We start from the raw sequence: 15,575 nt of genomic DNA on the forward strand, positions 1-15,575 counted from the left end.
TTCAAATGAGTGGATTTTTTATCCAAAAAAAAAAAGTTATAGAATTCACATATTATTTAAATGCTGCCTTGTTTAGCTAAAGGTTGACAGGGGAATTTACAATTAATATGAACAAGAGGGGAAAAACTGGATAGCTTAAAAGATTAGGGACTAAACTTTTTATTCTTCATTCTCCCTTTCCTATTCCGTTCGCATGTTTAAAGCCCTAGCGTCACAGGAGGCGCCGCTTCAGTTTCTCCAGCTCCTTTCCGGCGAATTCCCTCACACACACTAGTTCGCCACTTCAAACCCAACTCAGAATCTCTCTCAACCGCCCGCTGTTGTTGTCACTTCATTTTCCGGAAAATGGTTAGTGCCAGTCCATTCTTCACCCCGTAAAGATGGATTCTTTAGGAGAGAGATAGGAAGTTGTAACGGGCAATGTGAAATTACATGTTATTGGAAAGAAATTAACTCCTTTGAACCATTAGAAGTATGGTGGATTTGAACTCACTTCCTTTTAAGTTGTCCAAACTGTATAGCTACCATGTATTGGAGTAAGGCTGTTCAACTTTAATTTAGTTGGCCAGATTTGGGCCCTTGTACGCACATGCTCTCCTTTTCTTTTTAGCGTTGCTTCAGAGTTTTGGGTTCTTCTAGTAAGGAGTTTTTGTGAATATAAGTGATTGAACCATGTTTTAATATGATTGCAAAATCTTCATTCCGCTTGATGGTGAAATCTTAGCTTCTGTAAGTGTATTTTGTTTAAGCTAGTGATCGGTATTCATGCAGGATGAGGATGATGAGATGGATATGAAAGTGAAAAAGTACCTTAGAGGTGAAAGCGCCAATTTGGAGGTATTGCATTTGCTTTAGGACCTACTATAAATCATGATTTTCCATTTTCAATGTTGCTTATCTGACAATGTGGATTATTCAGATTTTGCAAGATAGAAAATTGAAGGGTCAGCTTGCTGTGAGGGAAGAATTATATGGAAAGTCTGCAAAAGCTGCTGCCAAAATTGAGAAGGTAATTCTAATTCTATTTCGTGGTTGCTCATACTTTCTGCATGTGTCATTTTTAAAAAAAATGCTGATTCATGATTACTCTATCAGTGGCTCTTGCCGAGTGAAGGGGGCTATTTGGAGGCTGAAGGTATAGAGAAGACATGGAGGATCAAACAGGAATCAATTGCCCAAGAAGTAGACATACTGAGCACCAGAAATCAATATGACATTGTTTTACCAGGTTGATACGTCTAACCGTGGCTAATTTAATTACCTTGCTGGAACTAAACTTGGAATAATTTTGTGATTAATCTGCAATCAGGGCCCTTACACTTGTTATGTCTCTACATACTGGGTATGTCTGGAGATTTAGAACATGAAACATGGGAATCTCATGATTAGCGTCTGACATGTAAATTGAATGACAAGGGAAATAGGAAATTTTGAATACAAGAAATTATGATTAGCGTCTCACACTGTATCCTCTTCTTAAAGTTATGAAATTATTTATTAGCCGACATTCTTGGAGAACTTATGAAACTTCATAGCCTATACCATGTTTCAGGATATTTTAGAAAAATCATCCTTACATCTCTGTAGATGCAACTTCCACTATTGCTGCCATGATGTCTGGTGGTTCAACAATTTATTTGCTAGAAGAAGCATAACTTTTAATAAATTTACCTATTGATTAACTTTCATCTTATCTTATACCACGTGATAATGTTATAGTTGACAGGCAATTTTCTCTCTGATCTTTCTTGTTTGTCCTGAAGTTTAAGTGCAGTTGGCTGGAACGCCTGATGACATTTTATATCATGCATTTCCATGTACTCTATTCATGTTTTGCTTTCAGACTTTAAGAAAACGATTAGTTTGGTTGAGTTGTCTGTTAATAATATTCGAAGGATTTATATCATGCATGCCAATGTACTTTGTTCATGTTTTACTTTCAGACTTTAGGAAAATAATTAGTTTGTTTGACTTGTGTGTTAACAATGTTTGAAGGATAAGGTTAAATCACTTGAACTTGATGCCTTGAGATTGACTTAAAAAAAATCCAATGAACTTTTATTCTTGACTCCTTTTATCTGCGTTTGGATGTTACATGCTGCAGCTTAGCTTAGACTGCTTTCTTTTTCAGATTTTGGTCCTTACTCGCTGGATTTTACCTCAAGTGGACGCTATATGGCAATAGCTGGACGTAAGGGCCACCTCGGCATCCTAGATATGAAAAATATGGCCCTAATCAAAGAATTTCAGGTATTTTATGGCTTTTTGGATTGTGATAATTGCTTCAGATTGTAACTTGATTTGGTTGTTTTCAAAAAGGAGAAAAATTTTGGTCCCTGTATGAGAAACTTTATTTTGGTTTTTGGTTATTCCACCAAATTTCTGGTCGATTGTCTGTTAGTTGTTCTGGTCCTTATTTAAATAATATTTCTTTGGGTGCTGAGAGAAAAAAATTCTTGCTTATATTTGTTCTTTCAGGTTAGGGAAACTGTTCGAGATATTGCATTCCTGCATAATGAATTATTCTTCGCCGCTGCCCAGAAGAAGTAAGGTCTCTCATCCTTTCAAATGTGAAAAGATAATTGTGATGCTTGTTGTTTGTGCTCTTAATTTTGAGTTTTTTCCCATGGAACGTGGAACACTTTTTTTCAGAATTTTCGCTCACGATGCGTCTTGTTTATTATTCTCCTGAAACACAGAAAGAAGTGTATTTCATGAGAAATTTGTTGTTTAGTTGCATTAGTTTGGTCAGTTAGCTATTCAGATTTTGGCTCGATATGGATCTTGAAACAAATTAACTTAGCATACTTATGAAAGCAGCCAGTTTCCAAGATGATTGCTTTACCTTTGTACGATGCTTAGTTTCTATTGTTCCTGAATGTAACTTCCTAAGAAGTTAATGGAAAAATTCCTGAAAAAACACCATGATGTGTTTGGGGACCACATTTGTTTCTATACTGAAATTTGTGTGAGATGGTAATATGTACTTAACTATATGTTTTTTGGTGTTTTATATGGACTAGTGTCAGCTAAGGTCTGATTTTCTTGATTGGGTCACTCAATTACGCTTTCTACTCGGGTTGCATTTGAAACTTGTTATTTGGATACAGCATTTCTCACCATGTTGCCAATTTTCTTTTGCACCTACTAGTTAAGCAGTCCTGAGGGTAAATGATACTTGCTTTCCTACATTGACTGCAATGAACCACGCTTAAGTCCTCATGGTGGTTGAGTTTTTCATTCATCTTGTTTGCCTGTTATTAAAGAGACGTCATTTTCTATTCCAAGCTTGGTGTCTGGGGAATAATAGAATAACATCTTTTATGTTAGTCAAACCGGATCTCTCAAACTTATTTATTTTTATTGCAATATGTGGTGGATTTGAGAAGGCTTTAAAGTAAAGCATTTTTTAGTCCGAATTTGAAAAATATATGTATATGTCAACTTGACAGGTATCCTTATATATATAACCGTGATGGCACAGAACTTCATTGTCTGAAGGTTAGTTACTCTCCTTGGTTCTATTTATATCACTTCTATATATCAAGGTTTATTTCTTGTCATGTCTATAATGTGAATTTTTCCTTTCATTTTTTTCTAAAGTCTGGAAACATGAATTTCAGCTAGGATTTTCAGGTTCTGCAAGGTCAAGTAGCAACCCCATTCCAAAGTAGTCCAACGGATGAGATGTGACCTATTGTAAATTGAAATAATATGAGCTATTATTTTGAGTAATTCAAGTTATACAGTTGCTTTTAGTTGAGTGGGAAATTATGATCAGTGTCAAAAGATTTAAACTTTAGCACAGGACCTGATCAATTAGGTTAAGGGATGTATATTACATAGCCAATTGAATTCTTGAAATCTTTTCAAGAACATATAGAGATTATGTATCTTGTAAAAATAGGTGCTACTGATGAATTGAAAATTTATTGCCTCCTGGTACAAATAGATAATTGTAAACTTCAGATTTTTTTTTAAAATTTTAACTCGGTAAGTTATTGTACAGAATCTTCTGTGATAAAAGGGAAGGGGAAATTTTGTAGTTCTGGATTTTGGTAATTGTCAAATACTTTCAACTTTGGTTTCCTGTTTGGTGTCATGGCCTGGAGTATTTGACAGTTTGAGTTTTATTTCATTAAGCTCTAGGAACATGCCAATGTCAAATACAGTTATTTTGTAACTGGCCCATGGGTACTATGGTGTCGATTGTTGATCCCTATAGTCAAAGAAGCTGAAAATGATATGCTTACTTCAGCCTTTTTGTTGCTATATGATGCTTGTTAAACTCTCTGCATGACTCGATTGTTTTAGTAGTCTCTCCATCCTGTTGGAATCTAGATCTTTAAATCCATCATGACTGTATGTTTTTATAGTCTCCCAATGTTTATATCCTTAGAGGTTATTTAGTTGCTGTAGACTCTGCATCCTATAAAGGGATCTTTGGGGAATCTTTGATTGACATATGTGATGAAGCAGACTTTGTCTTGTCTAGTTGCCTTTAAGTTTTTTTCTCTTTTCCAGTTCAGTGCATGATTATGGACCCAAGTCTTAATTTATTCCTCTTTTGTTAGGAACATGGTGCGGTGTTGAAGCTTCAATTTCTGAAAAATCATTTCCTCTTGGCTACCATAAACAAATTGGGGCAGCTTCATTATCAGGATGTCACCACAGGGCAAATGGTAGGCAACTACAGAACTGGTCATGGTCGTTCAGATGTTATGCAGGTCAATCCCTTCAATGGGGTGGTTGCAGTTGGTCATTCCCGTGGAACGGTAAGCATGTGGAAGCCCACCAGTGCTGCTCCTGTGGTCAAGATGCTGTGTCACCAAGGACCTGTTACAGCTTTGGCATTTCATAGTAATGGCCATCTGCTGGCAACAGCTGGTATGGAGAGAAAAATCAAGCTCTGGGACTTGAGGAAGTTTGAGGTCCTCCAGACTTTGTCCGGTCATGCCAAGACCTTAGATTTCAGTCAGAAAGGGTTGCTTGCTGGAGCAACTGGATCATTTGTTCAAATTTGGGGGGATCTAGCTGGATCTCAGAGTTATGACCGCTATATGGGTCATTCAATGGCAAAAGGGTACCAAATAGGAAAGGTTGCGTTCCGACCGTATGAAGATGTTTTGGGCATTGGGCACTCCAAGGGCTGGTCTTCGGTCTTAATTCCTGGATCAGGAGAGCCCAACTTCGATACTTGGGTGGCGAATCCATTTGAAACTCCTAAACAGCGGAGAGAGAAGGAAATACATTCTCTTCTTGATAAACTCCCTCCAGAGACAATCATGTTGGATCCCACGAAGATTGGTGCAGTGAGGCCTACAAGGAAGAAAGAAAAGCCAACCAATCCGGAGAGAGAGGCAGAGTTGGAAGCCGCGGTTGCTGCTGCTAAAGATATTCCTATGAAGAAGAAAACAAAAGGTAGGAATAAGCCAAGTAAAAGAGCAAAGAAGAAGCAGGAAGCTGTAGAAAAAGCTAAGAGGCCCTTTCTGGAACAGGCAGCGAAAGAAGAGGAGTTGTCTAAAGAGAAGAGGAAGCGAATCAGCGAGGAAAATGAATTACCAAAATCTTTACAGCGGTTTACCAGGAAGAAAGCAAAAGCATAATCGTGGGCAAATTTTGTTGCTATGATCCATCACCACCATATCTAGAGACAAGGTCAAATTTGTTGTATTATATTGGGCCTGTTGAGTTGGGTCTCATCAATTTTGAGGTGTATACGAGTTTTCAGTAATTTTGCAGGCTTTGTTTTCTTCTCAAGTGAAAGCGAAAGGAATAATGATCTCTTGCTGAAGTTAAACCGAAATGAATTATAATTATATAGGCAGTTGTCTACAAACAAGATGGCCCTGAAAATGGTCGAGGTTTTGTTCGCAAGAGAGATGCTTAATAATTATATATTAGGTCGTCGACTTAAATGTCCTGTAGTACTAGTGGTTTGCAAGAACAGGGGCTCTCAGGCGCTGATTGAGCAGGGGTTCAGATGTTGATTTTTTGGAAATATTCAAATTGAATTTGACATAATTGTTGTGTAGATTAAATAGAATGTTCATCTTGCCTGCCAAGTGCTAACAATAATATTAGATGGGACACTATGGCAAGAGCATTATTTATTAGATGCATCCATTTTCTACCCTATGCAGCCCGAGCTTGCTGGCCAGCCGGCCTCCTCTTTTTTCCGTTCGTGGTAAGGCCCCCACTCTACACCATGACGACTAGAGCATATTAGATGCATCCATTTAAATAGCCTGATTTATTAAGCACCCTATGCATCCCGCGTCTGCCTCCTCTGTCTTCCGTTCCGTAAGGCTAAGGCCCTAGAGTACGCCTACCTCACATTAGAAAGTCTTTTAGGTTAGAACCTCTAAGCTTCCAAATTAATTCATGTCCAGATTTACAAATTTTTAAGTTCGTGTTTGAATTGAAGGATTTGGATGGATTTGATTTCAATTCCTCCACTTAAATCCCCTCGAGTGTTTGAATAACTTTGGAAGAATTTTCTTCAAAAATTTTATAAGTAGTTTTTTTTTTTTTTTTTTTGGTTCATCCTTCTTTATACATTTCTTATTTTCAACTGTCGTCACATGATTCGAACCCTGAAACTAATAGGGAAAAAGACTCTAAGAGTCCTCAAATGAGTGAATTTCAAATTTACTCAAAAGCCTAACATGTCATTTCAAATCTCTTTTACTTATTTCTGTCTACATTAACGAATCCATCCTTTCATGCATATAGATCGAAGAGTTAAATGCTGATTGTTGCTTGTCGCTATCAATTACTAACAACTACTCCCTCCGTCCCACTTTGATAGTCCTGGTTGTTTTTTCACACAGTTTAAGAAAAAGCAGTTAACTTTGTTAGAACAATCAATTTAGGTAGTAAACCTAAATTGATTACTAACAACTATTAGTTATCGCCGTTGGTCAAAGTTAAAGAAAAAAAAATGACCTTGATTCAAAAAAACCTGTACGTATATTGACAGTTAATTTGCCCAAAAAAACACTAGTGACCAAAGGTGGAGCGGTCGATCTGAAATAGTAGGAGGGATGTAAACACACGAACGGAGGAGAAAGGGAAAATGGAAATCTAACTATTAACCCCTAAAGTTTACAGGGGGTATTCAATCTTTACCCCTCATGCTTACCTTAAATATAAATTCCTTTCGTAATGTAACAACTCTTAGCCAAACAATAATGACTTTGGATTAAATATGAATTTTAAAACCACTCATTTCAAATCCATTCATGTTAAATACTTGGACAGCGAGCCTCGATTTTTTGCACCATTCAGGAAACAAGACTTATAAACTGGGTGCTTTGGCATTTAAAAGTTTATGATTATTTTATCTAAAATCTCAATTTTAGTTTCTTGGTGTATTATGATAATTATATTTATGATTACTCATCTACAAATTTGATATCGATTTGAAAGTCACCATGTTACGTATAAGATTACTTATATAATTTCTAAATTTAAATTGAAATCTATCAGGTCAATTATGTAACGATTCTTGTTTTTTGTAACACTATATTAAATCCATCAAATTACTAATTTATTTATCAGATAAAATAAGAGTAAAATTTTTAATGAATAAGTGGGTTACCATCTCTCTATGGCTTTGTTCCATAAAGTACTCCAGAGATTCTTTGACCAAAGTAATTGTGATTACTTTAGAGTGGGTTGAATGGGTAATACCAATTATGGGTTGAATGGGTAATGCCATAAATTACTATCTATTTATGGTTTTCCTCCATAAAGTACCCATTTTCTCATAAACTAATTTATTAATTGGATAAAATCAAAATAACATTATTACTAGTGTACAAGCATGCTTTGACACCCTCTTTAAAGAATCGTAAACTAGAAGGTAATCGCAATTACTTTGCAGAAGCATTCTTTTTGACAAACTACAAGTAATCAAACCCAAGTGTTATGAAGTTACCAAAGATTGCTGATAAAACAAATTGAAATTTACCGAAGAACAAAAACGAGGCCCTTTAGAGGACAGGGGAAGCTCGTCTAGAAAAATTGGGAACTATCAGAAATTTTGTCGCCTGGGAGCTGCTTCCCAGTTGATACGAATTTTTGGGTGCAAACAAGTGCCCATAAATTGTTGAGGGGTTTGCATTTTATTTCTTCTAGAAATATAATGGACCCATAAACAACCGCTTCTACCCGATATCCAGTAGCTCATTTAATAGCTACATCGTGCCCGGCCCCACAATGATGTCTTGGCCAAATTTCTTTTTGCTCTTCCCACCATGCACAGTTGAGTCAGCTTTCCACCGTAGATGAAACCCTTAAATATGCCCTTGAAGTGCAAAACTTAAAAACTTACAAGATTAGGACAGTTTCATAATTCAATTCATTATTTAAATTTAAAAGAATCAGATCTTAATATATTTAATTCATTCGATAACTAAAAATTGAATATCTGAAATAATTAAATGACACTAAATTTTCTAGATAAAATTTGCTTTCAAAATTAAGTAATAAACTATTCATTTATAATTGAATGTGATATACACTCAAATATATTATATAATTTATAATATACTCAATTTTCATACTTCAATTTTATCAAACACACCCTAGGTTTATCTAATTATTCAAACTTCAATTTTCATACTTCAGTTTTATCATTTAATAAATTCAAACTTCAATTTTCATATTTCAATTTTATCAAACACACCGTAGATTTATCTAATTATTCTTTTCTGGTCCAGTTCATTCATTTTTTCACTAGGGAGCGGGCAAAGAAGAGAAAGGGTAAAAAAAAAATAAAAAAAAAATTGTTGACCAGCTAATTCGTTGAACCCACCCCAATTATTTTCGAAAAATAATATAATTCGCATTTTTTGACCTTGGCAGAGGAGGGTCGACCAGTCACCACTACGGGACCGAGCTAAGGTTAGAGGTTTGAGAACTCGTGAATACTCGATCTGTCCTGCATATTCCTTAATTTTATACCTACACATGACAAAATATATAATTATCTAGAGACAACTAATTGTGAAAGTCTTTAATTATTTTACAAGATTTATTTGTAGAAGTCATGACTTTTTTTTTTCTTGGATTAAGCTTAGTTGATTTAAAATTTGTTAAAAAGGGTAATACACATCACATTTAGGTTTTGGTTGAAATTCTTATCTTATTGAATTCATTACGCCTGATGTTTAAACTTCATATTTGGCTCATAAATATTTGACTAAGAATATTGAAATTGAGGAACAATTTTAACTCTTTATCGAGTTGTAATGGAGATTGTATAATGAACTGTGATTTAATTTTATTAGTTTTAGATGCTTCTTGTTTTCTTAAAAAAATTAGATACTTGTTTGCAGGCACGATTTTAAAAAAAAAAAACACTAAAATCTGTGTTGATTGTTAAATGAATATATGAAATACAAGATGAAATTGATAATTATGTTTTTTTTTTTAAATTAAATGATGGCCCCGGCCACCTATAAGAAGCCAACCTGCCTCCAGATATTGTTGGGAAAGCTAACTGGCAATTCTTAGTACTTACCACATCAGTGAAAAAAATAATACTAGTAATAGTAGTAAAAAAGAAATTTAGTGCAAAGAAAGAGAAGTCGGAAATGGCGATCGGAACCAAAGTGAGCGTGGGTGTCATGGTCGCCGCCTCCTCCCTCGCCAATTGCAGAACCACTTTATCCTTGGTTCAGTTCCACCTTCCACTACTCCGACCCCGCCTGCCGTCGGCTGGGCCCTTACACAACCTCCCTCTAGCTCACGTTTCCAATCTTATCAAGTCTGGTTATTGCATTCAAACTTCTCAGGAGAAAAATAACTATACTCGTTCGTGTAAGCAACGCGCTTTTTTCGGAGACGGCGGCTTGGAGCTGCACGATGCCGGAGCCACGGCTTTGGTTGTCGCCGGAGCTTACACTCTCGTCTCGACTTTTGATAAACTCACCTCCGCAAATCTCATCCAACAGGTTTCTTTTCTTTTTTGTGGTCAAGGAAAATAATTGCCAGTATATATATATATATATATATTTTTTATGTCTTCGTAGTTATTCTGTACACAGTTTGTTTGTTGTTTGTACGCTGGAAAAAAAAATCAAATTTTGGATAATGACGATAACAAACTTGTCATTACAAAGTTTTAGTACGAGCAAATTACCCGAAAAGCCATTAAGCTTTTTAAATAATTGAGTTTTGATCACCCAGTCTTTACGAATATGTATTTATCCATTAACCTATTAGAAGTGTGAATATTGAATCACTCCGTATATTTATATATTTTTACCGTTAAGTCTTAGATCTGGTAGACGGTGAATATGTAAAAAGCCACGGATTGGAAAGTGCTAGATCTAAGACTTAACAGTGGTTTCCACCCCTTATCAAAAAAAAAAAAAAAAACAGTGGTTTCCACAGACAAAATGGCGAAATTTTATACTTTTAATGGTTCAGTGAGTAAACACGATCTCTGAAAAATTGAGTGGTCAAAGCTCTATTATTGGAAAAGTTTAATAACCGCCGGGATAATTTGCTCTTTTAGTATTGATATCATCGTATCAGGCTGTGTGTCCCGTGAACCCAAAAAAGCGCGACAGGAAGTGCACTTGAGGCAGCGACTGGTTGACCCAGAAGAATACATAAAAAGCAGTGAATGATATTTGGGTAAAGGTCACGAACGATTGAATGAGGATGGCTCGAGGAGTCATCCGATGCACTTTAGTTTAGGAGGCTAAAATGAGTGCTAGATAGCTTTTGCAATTTCACCTGGCTAAGAAAATGGTGGAACCTACTCCTCCAAGTTTTGAATAATAATAAGTAGACACTATAGATGATGATCACAGTTTTGTTTATGTCTTTCAAACGTTGCCTATTTTCATCAGAAATTATGTAGACTATTGTTGGTTTTAATTGAATTGCAGGAGTATAGAAGTTGACTGCTCAGAGGTCGACTACCATTGATGACAGATTTTCTTCTTCCTGTAATTTCTTCTTATTCCCGTGAGAAAACACGTGAAAGAAACAATTTAGATCCGAGATAACCACAACGAGGGCCATAATTATCGCTCTATTCAGAAATTAAAGACAAAAAATTACAAGGAAACAACGGTTCACGAACTCAAAATCTTCGGGAACATAATGCTGTGTCAGAGTCACAAACTCAAAACACATTGCTCATTGTATATCTACAAGGACAAATCAGTTTACAAATGTGAGGCAAAAACCATCTTATGAGGCCTCGTCTTCAAAATTTTCCCCTGAAGGCTAGTAGAGCAGCAAATGTAGAACTGAAATTGATTAGAAACGGGCACATAGGGAAAACTGAAAGAACAGGGAGAAGATCGTGGTTTCTTGAAGAAGGAAGGGAAAGAGAGATGGTTTGAGGTTTGTTGAAGGAAGAGGTGTGGGGATGACTTTTGTGGTGAAGGGAAATTTCATGTTTTAGGAAACTCAATAGCTACTGAGGGAGTGTATATGAGCATTAGTTTATTTGAATAAAAGGCATTCCTGCATTATTGGCCACAATCATCGGAGTCAAGAACGTGTCTTATTTCTTCCATTAGACATGGGGCAGTTTGGATAATGGTTTATTTAATTTCCAACTGTTTATTGTAATACTCGAAATTACTTGCAGACTTCATATAATGAAATGAAAGAATATGAACTGCAATTGGCTGCATTTGTTTGCCGGTTTTATATCGTTTCCATCTTTCTGACAGAATTTGAGCCGAAAACTGGTCCACATACTGTCTGGATTGCTCTTCATGGCTTCCTGGCCAATGTTCAGGTTCTGACATTCCTCACAATACTAATTACATTATATAATGTTCTCCACAGTCAACTCCTGTTATTGTTGAATACTTCTGCTGATTATTTACATCTTAGATTAGCACATCCACAGGAGCTCGTTACTTTGCTTCGCTGGTGCCCCTCATAAACTGCTTAAGGCTTATTGTCTATGGCCTTTCATTGGCTAAAGATGAGGGACTCGTAAACTCTGTCACTCGAGAGGGGAAGCCTGAGTAATTTTGCAGCCTTGTTTCTGTATTCCTTCTGAGACACATTACGAGTAAATAATCAGACCTTATTTACATATTTCTAGTTTCCATGCAGGGAATTGCTTCGAGGTCCCCTTTATTATGTTATGATACTAATTTTAAGTGCAATATTTTTCTGGCGTGACTCTCCCGTTGGAGTGGTTTCAGTGTCAATGATGTGTGGTGGGGATGGTATGAGCCAAACCTATATCTAATCTAGATCCTCAGTACTTCTGGTGTCTTCCATCTGACAATGTGATTTGTAGGCATTGCCGATATCATGGGAAGGAGATTTGGATCCTTAAAACTACCTTACAATCAACAGAAGAGTTGGGCTGGTAGCCTCTCCATGTTTGTATTTGGTTTCTTGATTTCTATTGGGTGAGTTGCAGCATATCTTTTGGTAATGTGGATTTGCATTGCAAGCTATCTTGCATTTATGGTTTTGACTGATGACTTTCTATTCCCTTGTCTTTGTAGGATGCTGTACTACTTTTCAGCCCTTGGATGCTTTCAGTTGGATTGGAGCTGCACGGTACAAAGAGTTGCCTTGGTATCCTTGGTAGCAACACTGGTGGAGTCCCTCCCAACTACAGGAATAGTAGATGATAATATCTCTGTTCCTATAGCAAGCATGGTAACTGCGTTTTTGAGTTTTGGTTACTAGCTGGTCAGAGAGAATACTGTGTTACATGCGTGTCATAATTTTTCTGTTGGCACTTCAAATACTTCCCTTTTCAATATTTCCTGTTTCGTTTTTTTACTTTCTGGTGCATATTTTTCTTATGTTTTAACCTCGAAATTTCCTTAGCTCATTGTATTTGGGAACAATAAAGAAGAAAAGGAGTAATGGTTGGTACCTCCTTATTTGAAGATTGCTATGCTGAAAGCTAAGCAAGGTGCATCTAATATAGCAACAATCATAACATTGGATTAACCGAATCAAACAAAGCACTTGCTTCACTCTTCTATTTGATACTGGATGCTAAGATAGTATCGCAGTATGCACAAACTAGTAAGCCGTTTGGATTGCAAGTTTATGGGGGGTTTTTGTTAAAAAAAAAATACTGTAATAATGTGATGTAAGTGAGGCAAAAAGGCGATTGAAAGTTTTTCGCAATCCAAACGAGGCATTATATGAGGATCTTGAGGGTACATTGCGCCTAGGGTAATTACGTGCTTCTAGCGTTCTTGCCAAGAAAAACTCTCGACTCCAGATTTGTGCCTACTGGTAGGACTGGAGGCCAAAAACACGAAGAAAACAACAAATGGATGAAACAAGTTTAGACCGATCAAATTTCATTGAGTAACTGGTCACCTGGGCAAGAAATAAAACCAATTGGAGTCTTTTAAAAATCTGATGGATGGACTCCAAGCACACCTATTTCAATTTTGTTCATGTGTTTTCATGTATGGATGGACTCCAATTATCGTTCATCTGTTTTCATGCAATAAAATTGGCAATTTAATTGCAAACTTGTGACTTTTTTAGAAATTTTTTTTTTCGCTAACATTAATACTACAAGTAGCCCTTTATTTTTTGGAGAACAAATCCTTGAGTCAAGACTTAAGAGGACTGGTAGAAATGAGAAGGCAGGCGGGGCCTAGCAATCGCCACCAGGGGAATGGCCTTGGGCATGGTCATGCCATAAACCTCACTGGTATCAATGTCTTGAGGTCTCAATCCATCAGCTGGCCTCCAATCGAAGCAATGAAACAGCCGAGCCAATGCCATTAGCACCAGCGTCACCCCCAGCGGCGCCCCGGGGCACTTCCTTTTCCCAGCACTAAAAGGCAATATCTTGAAGTCGGATCCGTGGCTTATTTCCACTCGGCTCCCATCTCCTGTTAAATGCCTCTCCGGCCTGAATTCTTCCACATCGTCCCATATCTTGGTGTTCCGTCCTAGGCCGTGCGTGTTGATGAAAACCCGTGTCTTGGCAGGGATGTGGTATCCGTTGATCGTGGTGGCTCGAACTGACTCATGCGGAATGAGAAATGGACCGGCCGGGTGCATTCGAAAAGTTTCACGTACAACGCATCGTAGGTAATTTAGGTGGGCTAAATCAGATTCTGTGACCATCCGATCACGTCCGACTACGGTATCAAGCTCTTCTTGGATCTTCTCGAGGACGGTTGGATGTTTGATGACTTCTGCCATTGCCCATTCATTGGTGACAGCAGAAGTATCGGTAGCAGCAGCTATCATATCCTAAGCATTCAAAACCGTTTTGACTTAGAAATCATGTATATATATATATATATAAAGATTGTCATGGCGGTCATATAACTTGGAATGGAAAGAATTTGTAGCAGGGAAACATTTGATTAATTTTCAGTGGATTGCTGATAATATTCAATTACCAAACAAGATTTGTAGAAAGAATGCCTTTACTATTTGTGCAACGTAAAAAGAGGGTGGCGATAGTAGATTTCTATACGATCATGAAGTATTTGTGATGGATGATCAAAGGATATTAGTACTCAACCTGAATCAGTGCTTTGATGTCCTTATCATCTAGGTGTGCTTCTCCATCTTCACCTGCCAAAGACAATAGCACGTCAACAAAGTCAATCTCTGCCTCATCTTTTACTCCTTCAGTTTGCAATTTCTTTCTATGTTCTTGAATGATCTTTGAGTGAAAATCATCCACCCTCTTTTCTACTTCCCTCATTTTTCTCTCACAACCATAAGGGTCTATCCACCTCCAAAACGGCAGATAATCTCCCAAATAAATCAAGCCCAAGAGCCAAAACAATTCGTGCGTTATGTGCATGAACTCCATTGCCTCTTGTGGTCCAGCTGATTCTTCCCCAAAATATTGCTTTTCGAGCAGCATTCTAGTCACGTTATTCATGGAAAAAGCACCCAGAACTTCCCTCAGATTTATTGGTTCTTCCTTGCGGGCCTTGCTCCAAACATCTTCAACTAGATGCTGAGCTTCATCGGCCCGATGCCTTGAAAATGACTCGAGTCTTTTTGTTGTCAGTAGATGTTCCATGCAAATCCTCCTCATTCTCTTCCATTTCGGGCCTAGCGGAGCCAATGCCACGTCTCCACAGCCATAGGCCAGGTGAACAGCTGCAAGAGTCCTCGGCCGAGAGGCGAATACATCGTCCTGATGGACAAGGATTTCGCGTATAATATCGGGATCGTTGGTGGTGATGGCATCAATGCTCCCTAGTCGAAGGTACACTAGAGGTCCGTATTTCTGACACAAAGAAGCCAAGTCCCTATGTGGTAATTGACTCAACTGAAGAAGGTTGCCGATAATCGGCCAACCGGGCGGGCCTGGTGGAAGCCTTCTAGAATTATTTGATATTCTAAACCAAGACTGAAATACATATGCAAGAAAATGTAGGCACAGAATGATGTAAATTAAGGTGATTAGACCCATCTGTGTTCTCAGGAAAACTACCTCAAGAGGGAATTTCCCAGAAGTTGAATAAGTACGGGTAGTATATGATGTAAGGTTTTATGTGACTAGATGGAGTTAAAAGCGTTGTTAGTTTTTACATGTTCTTTCTGCCTGATGAGGCATATTGACATTA

The 15,575-nt window shown here is 37.3% G+C and overlaps 3 protein-coding genes across 3 annotated transcripts; 2 read left to right on the forward strand and 1 right to left on the reverse strand.

Annotated features, from left to right (window-relative positions):
• Positions 1-205: 205 nt before the first annotated feature.
• Positions 206-5,806, forward strand: LOC113730738 (probable U3 small nucleolar RNA-associated protein 7). Its single transcript, XM_027255616.2, has 8 exons — positions 206-348; positions 772-837; positions 920-1,009; positions 1,096-1,228; positions 2,132-2,250; positions 2,479-2,546; positions 3,453-3,501; positions 4,575-5,806. Exons 1-8 carry the CDS (start codon positions 346-348, stop codon positions 5,604-5,606), a joined length of 1,560 nt encoding a protein of 519 aa, XP_027111417.1. The 5' UTR covers positions 206-345; the 3' UTR covers positions 5,607-5,806.
• Positions 5,807-9,392: 3,586 nt separating this feature from the next.
• On the forward strand, positions 9,393-12,786 carry LOC113730740 (probable phytol kinase 1, chloroplastic). Its single transcript, XM_027255617.2, has 6 exons — positions 9,393-9,962; positions 11,706-11,773; positions 11,877-12,008; positions 12,100-12,215; positions 12,290-12,404; positions 12,504-12,786. Exons 1-6 carry the CDS (start codon positions 9,603-9,605, stop codon positions 12,688-12,690), a joined length of 978 nt encoding a protein of 325 aa, XP_027111418.1. The 5' UTR covers positions 9,393-9,602; the 3' UTR covers positions 12,691-12,786.
• Positions 12,787-13,487: 701 nt separating this feature from the next.
• On the reverse strand, positions 13,488-15,451 carry LOC113728508 (cytochrome P450 703A2-like). The gene is made up of 2 exons (XM_027252908.2): positions 14,513-15,451; positions 13,488-14,235 (listed from the first exon to the last, which is right to left on the reverse strand). Exons 1-2 carry the CDS (start codon positions 15,419-15,421, stop codon positions 13,591-13,593), a joined length of 1,554 nt encoding a protein of 517 aa, XP_027108709.2. The 5' UTR covers positions 15,422-15,451; the 3' UTR covers positions 13,488-13,590.
• Positions 15,452-15,575: the final 124 nt, after the last annotated feature.

The sequence above is a fragment of the Coffea arabica genome, chromosome 2e, assembly GCF_036785885.1.
Source record: "Coffea arabica cultivar ET-39 chromosome 2e, Coffea Arabica ET-39 HiFi, whole genome shotgun sequence".
Classification (NCBI taxonomy): domain Eukaryota; kingdom Viridiplantae; phylum Streptophyta; class Magnoliopsida; order Gentianales; family Rubiaceae; genus Coffea; species Coffea arabica.